Source organism: Ceratosolen solmsi, unplaced genomic scaffold (assembly GCF_000503995.2).
Source record: "Ceratosolen solmsi marchali unplaced genomic scaffold, CerSol_1.0 scaffold11, whole genome shotgun sequence".
NCBI classification, from domain to species: domain Eukaryota; kingdom Metazoa; phylum Arthropoda; class Insecta; order Hymenoptera; family Agaonidae; genus Ceratosolen; species Ceratosolen solmsi.
The window spans coordinates 4,999,046-5,013,747 of record NW_011948416.1 but is presented as its reverse complement, the minus strand read 5'-3'; the positions used below and the strand labels follow the sequence as shown (position 1 = coordinate 5,013,747).

At 37.8% G+C, this 14,702-nt stretch overlaps 1 protein-coding gene across 1 annotated transcript in view; it reads right to left on the bottom strand.

The window, feature by feature from the left end:
• LOC105359464 (circumsporozoite protein) overlaps positions 1-6,766 on the bottom strand; it is a 76,461-nt gene extending 69,695 nt beyond the window's left edge. Inside the window, exons 1-2 of the mRNA XM_011496078.1 lie at positions 6,701-6,766; positions 6,441-6,574 (exon numbers count right to left, since the gene is read on the bottom strand). Coding sequence (XP_011494380.1) covers positions 6,441-6,574; positions 6,701-6,766 — 200 coding nt within the window. The remainder of the gene's footprint in view (positions 1-6,440; positions 6,575-6,700) is intronic.
• Between the last annotated feature and the right edge of the window lie 7,936 nt (positions 6,767-14,702).

Here is a 14,702-nt window from a genome sequence, read left to right as displayed (position 1 = left end):
CGCCTTTTTGAGCGGAAATGATGATCGAGGATGATAAAGTGGATATTGTATAAGGTTTCATGGACGGAGTTTACCACGTTAATAGCCGAACGATAGGCGTTTCACCTTATGTAATCTAGTTACGGAAATAATGACGGTTTAGTTTAGTGGATTTCATTATCATTTTTTGTTTTTGTTTTTGTTATTGCTATTGTTATTGTTAATGTTTTAACGAAGAGAGCATTTTATGCTTCTTTACCTTTGTATAAATTGTGAACCATGCGAATGTAACGAATGCAGATACAAATTTCGAATTATTTACGATTGAAAAGAGATGTGGCAGTTATTGATAATCATCAATTTTTCTCGGAACACATAACTTAATATGCGCTTAACAAATACCAAGTGATGATAAAGGAAACGAAATTCTGGCACGAAGCTGTAAACCATCCGTTTATCCTTTCGTCTTCCTTCTCTATCTTCCTCTTGAATTAGCTCGTCAAATTCACAGATCTTATTCTCATGGATAATTATTCTATTTAATGGATAATATTTACACACGGTTATTCAATATTCTAAATTGATAATTTCATTTGGCTATAAAATTTAATATTCACGTATAAATCATAATTCCCATTTAGTTTTTTTTTACATTTTTTTTTTTTTTTTTTTTTCAACGACTTCCTTTCTGTATTTTTATTGGTGTAATTAATTATTACATCAATCATTCGATAATGCTTATTATATTCTAAAATTTCAGATTAACGTCTTAATATTAACAAATATCGAGTAATTATTTATTCGTCGAAAAGTTTTCATCTGCTGCATTAGCGATCAATGATAATCGTTCGGAAAAAATAATTTAAAATTAATTTCAAAAGTCATGGTTAATGATTTGATGGCAAAATTATGATTAAAATGAACGTTTAGCAATATTTATAAACAATTTTGATGTTATCGATTTATCCTATGTACATAAAAACACGAGCGTTTAATAATAAACTAATAATCCGTTAGTGATCTTAAAAAATCTAATATTTACCACTATTATGGTTAGTAAAGAGCTCCGGAATATAATCACATGCCCCTTAAAGTTCATGGCTTAATATGTCATTACAAATATAAATGCCGTTTCGCTTTCAACGTCTGCGAACATCGTGCAATTTGCAAAAATTTCCCGACAAACGCACGTTGCGCCTGGCCCGCGTCTGCCTCAATTCACCCAACTCACATTCTTCAAATCCATACTCATCATCGCGTTTGGCCGTTAAAAAGTCAAGCGCTGATCGGCATGTCCGCGCTCGTCTCGTCCAAATTGTGATGGAATTGCGAGGACTAACGGCCAAACGGACGTTCGCTAAATTTACGTGAAAACCGCAAGTCGCTGGTGTTGCTGGAATCGCGCAGCCGAGATCGACGCGTTGAGCCTTGCCTGGTGCGCTAACGCGAGGTGTTAAATTCGAGTAGAACGAAGGGGGTCTGATATAAAAGGACCGGAGCCCCTCGACACAAAGACAAGACTTTGCTCTTATGGCATAATCGAGTTACCCGGGACAGCATTAATGGCGATGGTCGGCAATCGGATCTAGAAGGATACTCGCCGGCAATAAAGGGACACGCGTGCTCGAGTCCAGCCTGACGCCGACTATGAAAATCGGCGAATTTCACCGCTGGTCACTCGGGTATCGCGGGGGCGGATCGGCCAAGCTCCCAACAAATGAGACAAAGCGATTGGCCAAGGGACGGATACCGTGTGCCGTGAATTCGCAGCGAACAAGATTAATGATTAATGAGGCAAATTGGACTACGAGCTTCCGTCCCTCGTCATCTAAGATTGCGCCCGCTCGACATTATTCGTTCGAATCAGCCGCTGAGCCTGAATTACGATCCCGACATCCCACGACTGTCGCTCGGATTGTTTTGGGAGGTGCGGGCGGAGAGGGTGGAGAAGGGCAAGGGAGGAATTACATTTCCCTAGCCTATTTTTATTATCGCACATTCAGCGAGCGACGGATAGAGGCTCGTCGCCTATTATTGGCTGCACAAAGCGTTTAACGACAAATTCGATTTTCCCGACGAATATTGTGGGTGGGAAAGCGGTGACGAAGTTGACAAATTATCTGCAACATATTACTATGAATATACTATGTACAGAGAGTTGAGAATTATAAAGTAATCGGTGCGCAGGTATTATGAAATTTTACTCGGCTTTGCATTAATTCCATTGTAATGGTAATTAATTGTTCATCAATAGGGCAGCAATAAAGAACGAATTGAGAAGGATTTCGAGGGTATTTTCAGGCCTAAAGGGGAGAAAATTTTCATACGTTAAGGGAAACCGAGCGACGATATCGAACAATCTGCGCATAGAGTTTTAATCAATTTTAATGTCACTTTATGCAGAGTTGGATATGCAAGCGTTAAAGTAATTTTCATCTAATCCAGTTGTATAAAATGACCGAGAATTTTAACAATCTGTATTTAGATATTTCCCTTACCACATAACCTATAATTCTTATGTTTTACGAGCTTGGAATAAGATTAAATTTGATACTGAAAAAAGAAAAAGATGAAAAAAAATATTAACTCGAGATTGTTACTTTAATGCGGCCGTATAAGGAATGGAAGACTTTCGATTACTCTCATAATTTCAAAATAAACGTATACTTAAAGTTTTATTAGAATCAGCGATAAATGAAATACATTTTATCCATTAAATATACAAGCGTACGTTTACTTTATTTTTAAGTGGCTTATTGAAACAAGATGCCAGATAGTTAATATACTGAAAATTTTCGTTGGCAAACTTTTACTCATTCGGAGGATTTATAAAATAAAGCACGCGCCTTGGGCGTAAAAGTGCAACATTCGCTATCTAATGAATATCTTTATTTTGTGTATGAGCTTAACGCTATGCGTTTCTCGTAGCGAGTTGCTTGACAAATCTTCGCGCAAATTTCACTCGTAAAAAGCGAGAAGAAAGTTATTGACCGTAAAATAAAATTTTACCAATTCCCAAAGCCACTTTGAATAATGCAAAACGTAGAAGCACCTTTGTTGGAAAAGTTCATCGCTCGTCCTCTCCCCCACCCCCTGCCCCACCGACATACACACATCCCCACCACCTTGTATACGATGTAATCGCGCACTCTTTGTCGAGTAATTAAGCGTGGCACTGTGAAAACTCTTGGTACGCGGGTGCTCGCGCACGAGGAAACACGATTCCGAGGGGCCGCAGGTGTGCGCGGGGGCATGCGTAAGAACGGTTTCAGGTTCGGCGGTCTTTGTTTTTCGCCACCTCGCCCCCCTCCCCACCCCACTCCCATCCCATCCCCAGGAAACTCAATATGTACGAGCTAGGGCGTTGTTTTGCCAGAGCTGCGTACTTCTGGAGAAATCTGTCTTGCTTACTCGTTGAGGATATGTCGCGGATTTCGTCTTATTGTTGGCGCGACTAGCCGGCGGATGTCATTATTTGGCGAAAGTTGCCGAAACGAAATGTATACTTTGAGATGGCGAAATTCCTCGCCTCATCGCAATTTCGGTAGGCTTGGCGCGAGGCGTCGAGTATTTTTATATTTTCAGCTCACGCGTGCTCGTTGAAAGCCATCAAAATAAGCACTAAAGTCCATGAGAATAGTGTATTTAATGGGCACTTGTTTTCCCTAGTCATTTCTATAAGGTGTAAACAAAAGTGATTTGAACTCGACTAATAGTCATAAGCTTACCTACCCCACCGATAAAATTGTAACTTTCGAGTTTTCAAAGAACCGATCGAGCACTTTCACCAATTAGTCGACGCTATTCCCCCCTACGAGGCTAACCAGCAGTAAATTTCTTTCAGGCGCGAATAATAAACTCGGTTCTGTTAATGAAAGAGGGGAAAACGATCGGCGATTGCCGATACGAGCCGAATCGCATTAACATCGAACGACTACTAAATGCCCCTCGGCATAATCCTGCCCATTACGACCGAGACGACGTCTTTACTTTTTCTATCTTAGCCGTCCTGGTCAATCCGAGTTAGACTGTAGTATCGGCAACGCCTAATGTGCTGGATGATGAAAATCATTGAGCTTATTACCAAGACTAACATTCTGGCCTTATCAGAGCCCTATCGTGTGCATCTCTCTCTTTCTCTCTCTCTCTCTCTCTCTCTCTCTCTCTCTCTGTCCCTGTCCTCAGATCGGCATTGTTTATTGAAAGTGCGAATGAAATCGGTGGAACGACGAACGAACGAATGCTTTTGCGGGAAAATCATTGGGAATTCAAAATCAAACCTCATACGTTTCTCAGCTCAAAGTAAAAACTCTTGTATATAATATCATTGCATACAATTGATGAACTTTGCTTTGAATAATATTACGAAGCTCCTGCCTACCGACCAAATGCCTTAACGCATAAATACTCGCAATCGCTCGCGAGTGTATTGGTTAAGCTGGCATATCCAACATGTTTGTCACGATTCATTTAGCCAAACCACATAGTATTCGCTATATTTTCATAACTTACAACGCTTGTGCTTTACAGCACATGTCCAAAGAACTTAAAGTGATCAATAAATAGTGAATCGATAAAATAATATGCCAGAATCGAAACTACATTTAGTTACACTCTCTTGGATAAGCGTCCTCAAACATTTTCGAAAACATCGTAGCAGTCACACGTTAGAGAGCAATTTCACTCGGGCGAAAATCAGAGAAGCATAAGATCCACAGACAAGCTCGCGTTATCTTACCGTCTCAGACACTAGAACTTTGGGAATTAACGTTAGCGATCCGAGAACCGTTAATCTTCGTTGCATTAAAACATTGATGCCACAAGCTACTACGTAGAGCACAACAAGCACATCTCAATATAAATCCGTATAAAATTTATTCGATCTGCTGTGCTTTTCCTTTTCGACTATCTTGACGTGTATTTGTTATCGGAGGGTAAACGAGAAAGTGGCCGGCAGCTCTCACCCCTGACGATGCTGTGGCGAGTTTTCTTTTCGTTTACAATGAGAAGCGCGAGAATCGGGTCACGCGGTTATAAAACTTCTTGGCTTCTTCCAAAACGTTATCGGTAATTGTGTCGGGCTCCGCTCCCGGACGACGCGCCTTAATGTGGAAAACAGCGGTAAGAAGTCAGCCCGGTGCCAGAATCCCGCCGCCCCACACCCTTCTCTCTGCCGCTCGCTTTATCACGCGTTTGGCAAGTGGAGATCGGCGCCAGGATGCGTCGCGACGCTCGTGGCGAATCCTCCGACGGCGCCTCCGTGACTCGCGCACGCTCACCAGCAGCTCGCTCTTTTTCCACGAGGAGTCCCTTCCATTTTCTCCCAACATCTTCCGCGACGACCATGTCAAAAAATACGTAATATGCAGCACATTGTTCAAGTACACACGGCTCCGCAATATCTCGTTTAACGAGCTCCTTGGCAAATGTGACGGCGAATCTCGGAATTCGCTATTCGCTAATTCACGACCCGCATTCTTCAAATCAAAGCATAGTCATTATTGCTAAAATATGTGAATGTGCGTTAAAATCGTAAAAGCTAAAGCGCGCGGAGGACCATTTTGTTTAAGTGGTACCGATAAAAATTCAGAATTTCGATCCACTTGTTAAGCTACGAGCCATCGCGACTAATCGTTCCGGGGCCTCTTCGCCTACTGCCCATTATGCGTAATCAAAATCGTAGATTAGATTAACAAAATAAACAAACAAAACAACAAAAAATAATAAAATAGACGAGAAAATAAATACAGCTAAGAAGAATTCTGTATATTATAGTAATGAAATCTGGTTTTTCAAGCAAAAAAAAAAAAAAATTAAAAAAACAAGACCGACAAAAAATGTATATTAAATATATTGGGTAACAAACATGTTGTATAAGTATATAAGTATTATTAAACAAAAAGAAAATTTCCTCTAATTAAACTCTTACAAGACTTACCGTTAGTCCATTTTGTTACTTAGCTAATAGGCACGAGTTGGTTGGGAAATACAAAATAAACTGTTGTGGATGTCATTGTGTGCAATTTGTAAGCTTTATAAGCAACTTTTGCTTGTTTTTTTTTTTTTTTTTTTTGACAAGTAATTTACGTGATGCGAAGATGTCTCCTAAAGAATATCCGCGATAAATGGTTGAGGAGCCTCCGGAGCCCATTCGTTATCATCAGACTGGTGACATCGACGCACTCGAGCAGGCAAAAAACTCTACTCCGATTCGCTCTGGCCGTGCAATTAGATATTAGATTACAAATTGGCTAAGATGTCCTGGTCGAATCGACGAATCCTCGAAGGCTTTATAACAATATAGAATATCAGCTGGTGGATAAAATCCCATTGTAATGATAATTTCGCAACGTAAATGTGGTTTCGCCTGGGCGCTTTCCGCGTCCCTTAACCCGTAAGCAGCCAAGACAACGAAAGTGCCCGTGGACTTTAGCGACTTACTCGTACGCATGCGCGCATACTTTATGGGCCCGTCCTTGTTCTCTTCGTGGGCGGATGGAATGCCGTTGCATCTCCCGTGAACGGCCACCGCCGCTGCTGCCTCCTCCTCCTTCTCCTCCTCCACCACCGCTACCTCCCTCGTCGCCCAACCAAGCTGTAATTCAGTGATATCACGTTGTCGTCGTGGCGCGAAATGGAAAAACTTGTCTCGAAAGTAGCTAGGGGAGGCCGCATCCCAATGTTCCCGGAAAATATGGAATCCCGAATAATCCCGAATTACCTCGAGATTTATCGACTCCCCGTTAGCTGGAGATTCACTTTTTGGGACTGACGAGGGAAAATCCATGCTCGATTATATTGGGACTCGATTGGGCCTAGAAATCATTACATTCAAGTTCTCAAGTTCAAAGTCGTCATAACAGAGGTAAATTTTGCGTTATTTTGTATTAAATAGCAGTGTCGAAGAGGATATACGACCGACTGCTAATGTGCATGTATAAGATCGCTGTGTATGTAATGACGTGAAAAATTAGAGAGAGAGAGAGAGAGAGAGAGAGAGCGAGAGAGAGAGAGAGAGAAAATATTTTGTTGAAAATGTTTGCGGAACATTTGAAATCGAATAGTTTGAAAAGTCGGGCATAAATAAGGTAGTTTTACGTAAAGTTATTGAAAATCTTTAAAGTCAATTCGGCTGATATAAAAAAAAGAAAAAAAAAAAAAAAAAAAAAAAAAAAAAAAAAAAAAAAAAGAAAAGAAAATATAAAACGTAAATAAAGTAGGCGCTCAGCTATTTATTATTTTCGGATAATTGTCCGAAACTCGTTTTACACATTTTTTTTTTTATGTAGATAAAAATGAAATACCTTGTCTGACAAAAAGTTGATTTCGAGACGATTACAGCTTTCTTAAATTTTATTACTGTATCATCTTTCTCAAGTTATCTTGAGAAATTGATTATTGTATTTTTAAGTAGTCGCGGTTTTTCTAAACATTGTTAAATGTTAATCGTGGCCGTTACAATTTTCAGCCGATTCGTGATTTTTAAGACGTATTTTCCTTTTTATGCGTTCACAGTAATAGAGTGGAGCGAGTGTAAATTGTGGTAATACAGAGTGCGCGGTAATTGGATGTCAAATCATTTATGCGGCAATTAAAATTAAAAGTCAATTTTCCAAGTGTATAAGTTAGAGAGGATTAGGAGGCTTTTTGTGTGCGTATTAAGAGGATAGCAACTATTATTCGGCAAATGACATTGTCGTAAGGTCAATTTAAGTGTCGGTTGCAATGAATATTTCTTTGTGCATCGCGTAAGTAAAAAATATTAGCCAGGATTCAATTGGATATAAGAAGAAAATTATCATTAAATTTCATATTTATGCCCAGCAATTCATTATTATTGACGTGTTACATTCAAGATAATTGTAATTCGTGTACAATGTAAATATTCATTTTATTATGCACACAACAAAAAGTCCACTACTGATTGATTAATTATTTCATTCGTTAGTTACAAATGCTTATTAATCACTTTATTTATAAAATTCTTTCTGCCCTGAAATTTATTACTAATGAATTTGAGCCAATGAGAAATGTCTTTGGCGTAACAATAAAGAACCTTGTATAATCATTTTTATTTATATGACGTTTACCTTCATTTCGTAATGAATATTAAAATCTATTGTTTTATAAATTATATGACTTTTATATACGACAAGGCATTTTGTTATTTCAAAATGCCTAACGATTCTCGATGCATTAATAATGTATTTAAAATTAAATTAATTTCTTCGGCTCTGTTACCTTCTGCCATTAAAGTGTTTATCAACATATCGAAAAATTATGATATGAGTAATCGTTGGCCACTCGTATCCTTTTATTAACATCAGTTTCAAATTAAATTAAACAAACCATACATTCAACCTCTTCGGGCGCACCCGAATATAACAAAAAAAGCAGCAGCAGCAGCAACAACAACAATAACAACAACAACAACAACAACAACAACAACAATCACAATCACAACAGCAACAACAAAATGAATAAACTTAGTAAGCTATAACCGATAATAAGAAATTCAGAGCCTTAATTATTATTAGAAAATGCTGAAATGGCAGGACGGAGAGAATTATTTCATTTTTCGAATCTTAAATTCGAGTTAATCGAGATGCGAAGGAAAAAGTGCAAAGGAAGAGTGTAATAAAAATAATGGAGAGAAAACACAATGCCATGCCGAGGTTGAACAAAAAGCTCCTGACGTGCAGATGAAGAAGAACGCGCGCGCGCGCACACACGCACGAGAGAGCGAGAGCAGCGCGGGTGGGAGGATTGAAGAGGAGAGACAGAGAGGCAAACAAATCTTTGTAAAGCGAAAAAAAGCGAATGGGACAAGTATCCTTTTTCGTCGCGGCAGTAAAATGCCTACTCCGACGCGTTAGTGTATATGTAAGACCGAATTTACAGTCGTAAAGGCCTGAGTGGCTATTTCGACATATATCGGAGATAAGGCAAGAAGTGCCTCCAACAGCCTCCAACAGCCTCCACGACGCAGCAGACGACGTTCGTCTTTTATTGCGGACTGTAATGCTTTTTTCTCATCGCCCGCGAACGTGACGGCGTGGCTTGGAGGCCTAGCGTGGATGGCTGCCGGCGAGAAGGAGGAGGAGGAGGAGGAGGAGGAGGTGGAGGAAGAGACAGGCTTTTTATTCGGCGATCGTGGATGACGAAACCGATGGTGCAGAATCAAAATTCTCTTATCAGGCGTGTTGCGAGTCTTTTATTTGAGCGGGAGTGAGTGTACTTTAATATCTATTATGCGCAAAATGTTGTTGCTCTCCCATGTGATTACTGACTTTTTTTCTTTGAGTGCTACATCCTACCTGAGGTTCTTATTCCTATATTTATTCCTTCGCAGCAACGTCCTTTATCTTTGCTTTCATTCTATAGATACTGTTGCGCTTCAATTAAAATGAATTTATCTTGAAGGAAAGCTTATTTTTAATTATAGTCGGTGTATTCAATAGTCCTTTGTCTCCTTTTCGCGGCTAAATTGTTCGGCCAGCTGATGCTTGCGTAGCCTTGTGGGCGCATTGTTTATTCGTATAGTCTCGCGATTATACTCATATTGCTCGATAACTCTTATCGATTATATTTCGTAAATATTGGAAAATATTGTAAATTGTAAAATATAATATTGTATTAAGTTGGTGTTGAGCAAAGTATTACGCGAAGACAATCGCAAAGTTTCGTCGGAAGTCAGAGTCTGGACGTTAGCAAGTTCCATCTAAAATGTGAATTTAATATTATTCATAAGCAATCGTTGCCTCCTGAGTTTATTCGACTCGAGTTGCTTTTAGCTACTAGACCTTTATGATAATCAATTGATAATCGACATTGAATAAATAGCCCAATGAGACTGTCTCTCATAATCGAGTCGAAAGCCATTATTTCAGAAATAATAATTGCCAATACGAAATGTACCGTTATTACCAATGATAGATTTTATAATGAGAGCGTTAAAAACGACTGCTGTAGATGAATTTTACTTCTCTTAATATCCAGACATCCCCGAGCGACAAAATCTCATGTACAATATGAACAATATCAATTTAAAATGATGTATTATCAGGTATTAAGAGAAATTAGAATCATTGTCCGTTGAAATTGAAACAAAATTTCGTTATTTTCAACGCAAAAAAAGAAGAAGAAGAAAAAAATAGATAAATAAATAGATTTCTCTCTCTCTCTCTCTCTCTCTCTCTCTCTCTCTCTCTCTCTCTCTCTGTTCTCTAATCCTCGAAGCATCGATAAATCTTGACTTTTAAGCGATTAATTATTATAAGATTAATCAAACGCTCGATTGTAGATGATGAAAAAGAACAATAGTCAAATTGAATATTTAATCATTGGTATATTTTATTATGAATAGCTTAGAAATTTACAAAATAATTCATTCTCGTTTAATATTACGTGCTCGCTTATCCTCAAGGCCCGTGTTGCGCAAAATATGGCAAATATATTAATCCACAGTTATCGGGAGAACGTTGCACAAGCTTAAATTAAACGAACGCAGTCGGTTTTTGCATCGAAGCGAGGGCTCCGCGCGAATTTATTAAACCCAAGTAGAAGACAGAAGGAAAACTATTTACGGTAGACGTAGTGCATAGGGCTGCTCCCTCGAGTAGCCGAGCGACAAGTGACGAATACCGGCACATTCGCGAAAGAAATAACATTCTCATTGTATTATTAGCCAAGATAGATTGACGTGTTTACGTGATGTCGATTGTAATGGCGTCGCAGAGAAGGATGTGGGTAAGACAAAGACAAAGACATAGGTTTGGAGAATCGATGACGATATATCGGCTAGGAGGAGGTATGCCGGTAGCGAGGAATGTCTGCGCGCATCAGCGACTAACGGTTCAGTTAATATTGCATTTAGAGATTTTAAATGAGTTCTTCGAACGAAACATTTTGAGTTATAAAGATGAATTTGCAGTATAATGGCGCGTGGCTAATGCACGATGTGACACAACGTCGACGACGACTATGACAACGACTATAACGACGACGACGAAGACCGCACCGAACAATATCCTGAATAACGAAATCGATCCTCCTAATAATAGGATCTTCACTAATGTCATTCATGCCGTTAAAAGGGAGCAAATATAGCAAATATACGCGGCCGCTCGGAAAACGCGCGCCAACATTAATATCGCGAGTAAACATTGTATCAATGATTTCCGTTAATAACCGATAACTGGCATTGTCTTTTAATAGATTATCTCCTTGAGTCTCATTACCATGCGACCTTATTATTAGCTCGTAAAGGTAAGGATGTTGACCGAGCCGTGAATTCATGGAAGCCGCGGGAGGAAAGGAGGCGGGAATCACTTGTCGTCGCGAATGCGGAGCGGCCTCGAGTTGGCTAAGCAGACGCCGTTTCCGCCAATCGCTTATTTTCGTTAAATTCGCAGAAATAGCAGCGATTGAAATAATCCAGGTCACGATGGCGCGAACCTCGACGCCTTGGCTGACGCTGGGGTCGCCTTATTTTCAACAGTTTCGGGTCCCGTGAATCCAGTTGAGACGACTCCTGGGGCTGTTGGGAGTGCGTTTGGAGGGACGCGAATTGTCGAGCTCGAGGCGTTTCGTTCGTTTATGTGAATAAACATGGTGAAGGTGTCGATTATCATCGGACTTAAATTAAAATTGAAATTCTGCTTTGAGGAGCTTCCGAAATAACTTGCGAGCCTTAAATTATCATTGTTTTATAGGGAGAATAAATCCTCTATGAAATCCAACAAAAGCAATTGCTTTTAATATACCGCTGATACATTTACTTAACGTTATCGTAATTCATATACTGTTATAATCAATACTATTACATGTCGAACATATGCTTTCAATCAAATAGAGTACACATAATTTCCACGCGAGGGAGAATATAACTACGCACAATTCTGAATCTGCGCGTTCAATTTTCATTACACTTCATGTAGTATTGAATTGGCATTAATACAAATTTTAAATGCATGATGATTTTAATGGTACAAGTATATCACGCAAAAAAGATTATAATATATATATATATATATATATATATATATATATTTACATATTATAATAAGACAACGAGACTTTGATTAAAGCTGTACAAGAAAAACTTGATTTAATGTAATTTTCATGGGCACTGGGGTATTTTTATTTCATTGTAATCGGTACGCGGAGAAGAAGGAAAAGGAAGAATAATACTTGCGGTGATTTTTTAAGCTATTGAAACGTACGCTTATATTAACTTATCCGTCAGTTCCCTGCCAAATTAAGAAAAATATCCTTCCAAAGTCCTATGTAAGGTAATCGAGTTTTTAATATAAAATGGATTGTATGCTTTTATGAACGATCGCTCGGCTTTATGATAAATAACACGCTCGATTATTATTTCGCGCGATAGAAAATAATTCAAGATCATTGTTGATACGAAATGATTAAAACGATAATGAAATTTTGAAGGCATTTTCATTGTCGTTAACAAATTATTGATTGGCAAATTAAAATTTTTTATTAGACGCTAATGATAAATAATGAATAAATTTCTGAGATAAAATTTCTCCCCATACTTGGCACATTTTGCTTCGAATATTAAAAACATTCGTAGTAGTAGTATTTGCTATCCCTACTTTTTCGAAAGTTAAAATACATTGTTTATTTGGAAGCCAGTTGGATCACCATCAATTAATGCTCCTTACGAGCCACTTATTTTCCAAATGCCCATGCGCACGCTAAATTCCGTATGCCATTGATTTACATTGAGTAGTATGGCTTTGAGCAGTTATTAATGAAATGGAATGAAAAAAGAATGGACCAATCAAGTGTCGGTTTTACATCGAAGATTATAACCTTACGGAAATCCTTTTCATTATCTATGCCGCATTTGCAAATGATGAAGCTTTCGATGATCATTCGGTAGATATATAGACTGTAAAGAGAATACAGGTTTGAAGAAAACGTGACTTCACTTATCCAACGAATAATATTTAATATAACTTTCTATTTCGCAGAATTTCTCAATGTAAAATAATATTCGTTTCGACGAGAGACGGCTTTATATCGATTTTCATATAATGCATTTATTTCATTAAAGACTTGAGTAATTTTTGTACAATAAATGGAATAATAGAAAGTGTTTATAACTCATTCGTCAATTTTCATTTAAAATTTAAATTTATTATTTATGATCGATCAATTTCCATTCATTTACTTTATTATTTTATGACAATTCATCATCCTGAAGTTCAATGATTAAAATTGTCATAATAAATAAGCCTAAGAAGTCATTTAATTCAAAAAAAAATAAAAAAATAAAAAATAAATAAATAAATAAATAAAAATAAACTAACACAAATGGTAAAAAGTAAGTAGTGTAGTAACTCTCGAGGTAATATTTAAAAGAAATCATTTGATTGACTTGCAATAATATCTTCGGATTATAGATTATAAAAATAAAAAAAGATTTTTGGAAAATGGTTGCCGAAATGCTTAGGAAAAAATCTCAAATTAATAAACAATTTTATTATTTTTAATACAATTGTGAACAAGTAGATACTTGTAAGATTATAGTTTCACAATGATTTGAAATACAAACATTATAAACCATAATTTATAATGTTAGCAAAAGTAAAAGACTCTCTCTCTCTCTCTCTCTCTCTCTCTCTCACTCTCATTCTCCTCTTTCGAAAATCTTGACTCTTGCTTACATTATAATATATTATAGTCTTCAAATTTTGTATTATATTACATAAGTATGTAGGAAAGTATGTACGAATTATATGACAACAATTATAGGAAATAATGTATGATGATAATTGTGAGAAAATAATCATTTCCACAATTACACAACTACGATACTCAAATGCTCAAACGCAGTAGGAAGGTGACGCTCGTCACTTCAATATACGCGCTTCAAAAGCTTGTTTTTTCACCAGGTTAACCACTTCGACAATATCACGTTCGGACGAGCGAGACAACGCGCATGTATTAAAAACACATCGGCTCACCTCCAGAGTTGCCGGTAATTTTGCAAAACACCGATGAGCGAATCAGTTTCAAGCCCTACTCAAGGCTGTATTGGGTTTCGTAAACAGGATCGGATGGCGTGCCGATTTTTACTTGTATTTTTACGAGGGCCATTGCCGTATTGTTTGCGTCCTTAGGGAATGTTGCTTGTGATGTTCGTAGGGAAATGTGGAGGTTGAGCGACCGCGGTGACGTGGTGGCCATACTTTCATACTCTGTTATTTATCGTTTGGAATTAGGGCAAACGAAGTTTTGAAATTTCGACTGCGGTTAACGGGCATAATGAGTGTTCCGTTTTCCTTGCAAAGTCCGTTCTGAGCAAATAACATTAAGAATTATCGGTTTTATCGTGTAGAGCAGTACCGTAGAAAATCTACTACTCCCTTCTCGTCGAGTCTTTCATTGTACTTGTCAACAGTATTGTAAAAGTGTCAATGGGCAATTATATAATGTAAAGTAGACGTATTCATTATATCAAAAATTCTCGTAATGTTGCTTTCAACTATCGGTATGGTAAAAAAAAAATAAAATAAAAAAAAACGAATATTATCCTCATAATGTTTTTGTATCGGTATTCGTTTCGATTGATCGATATATTATTTATTCGTTTATTTCCAAATCAATCATTAGCTTTCTACGAAGAATATTTAAATAAAGAAAGAAAACAGCAGACGATCGCGGACGAATTATCATTCGCGAGTGCAGGAATG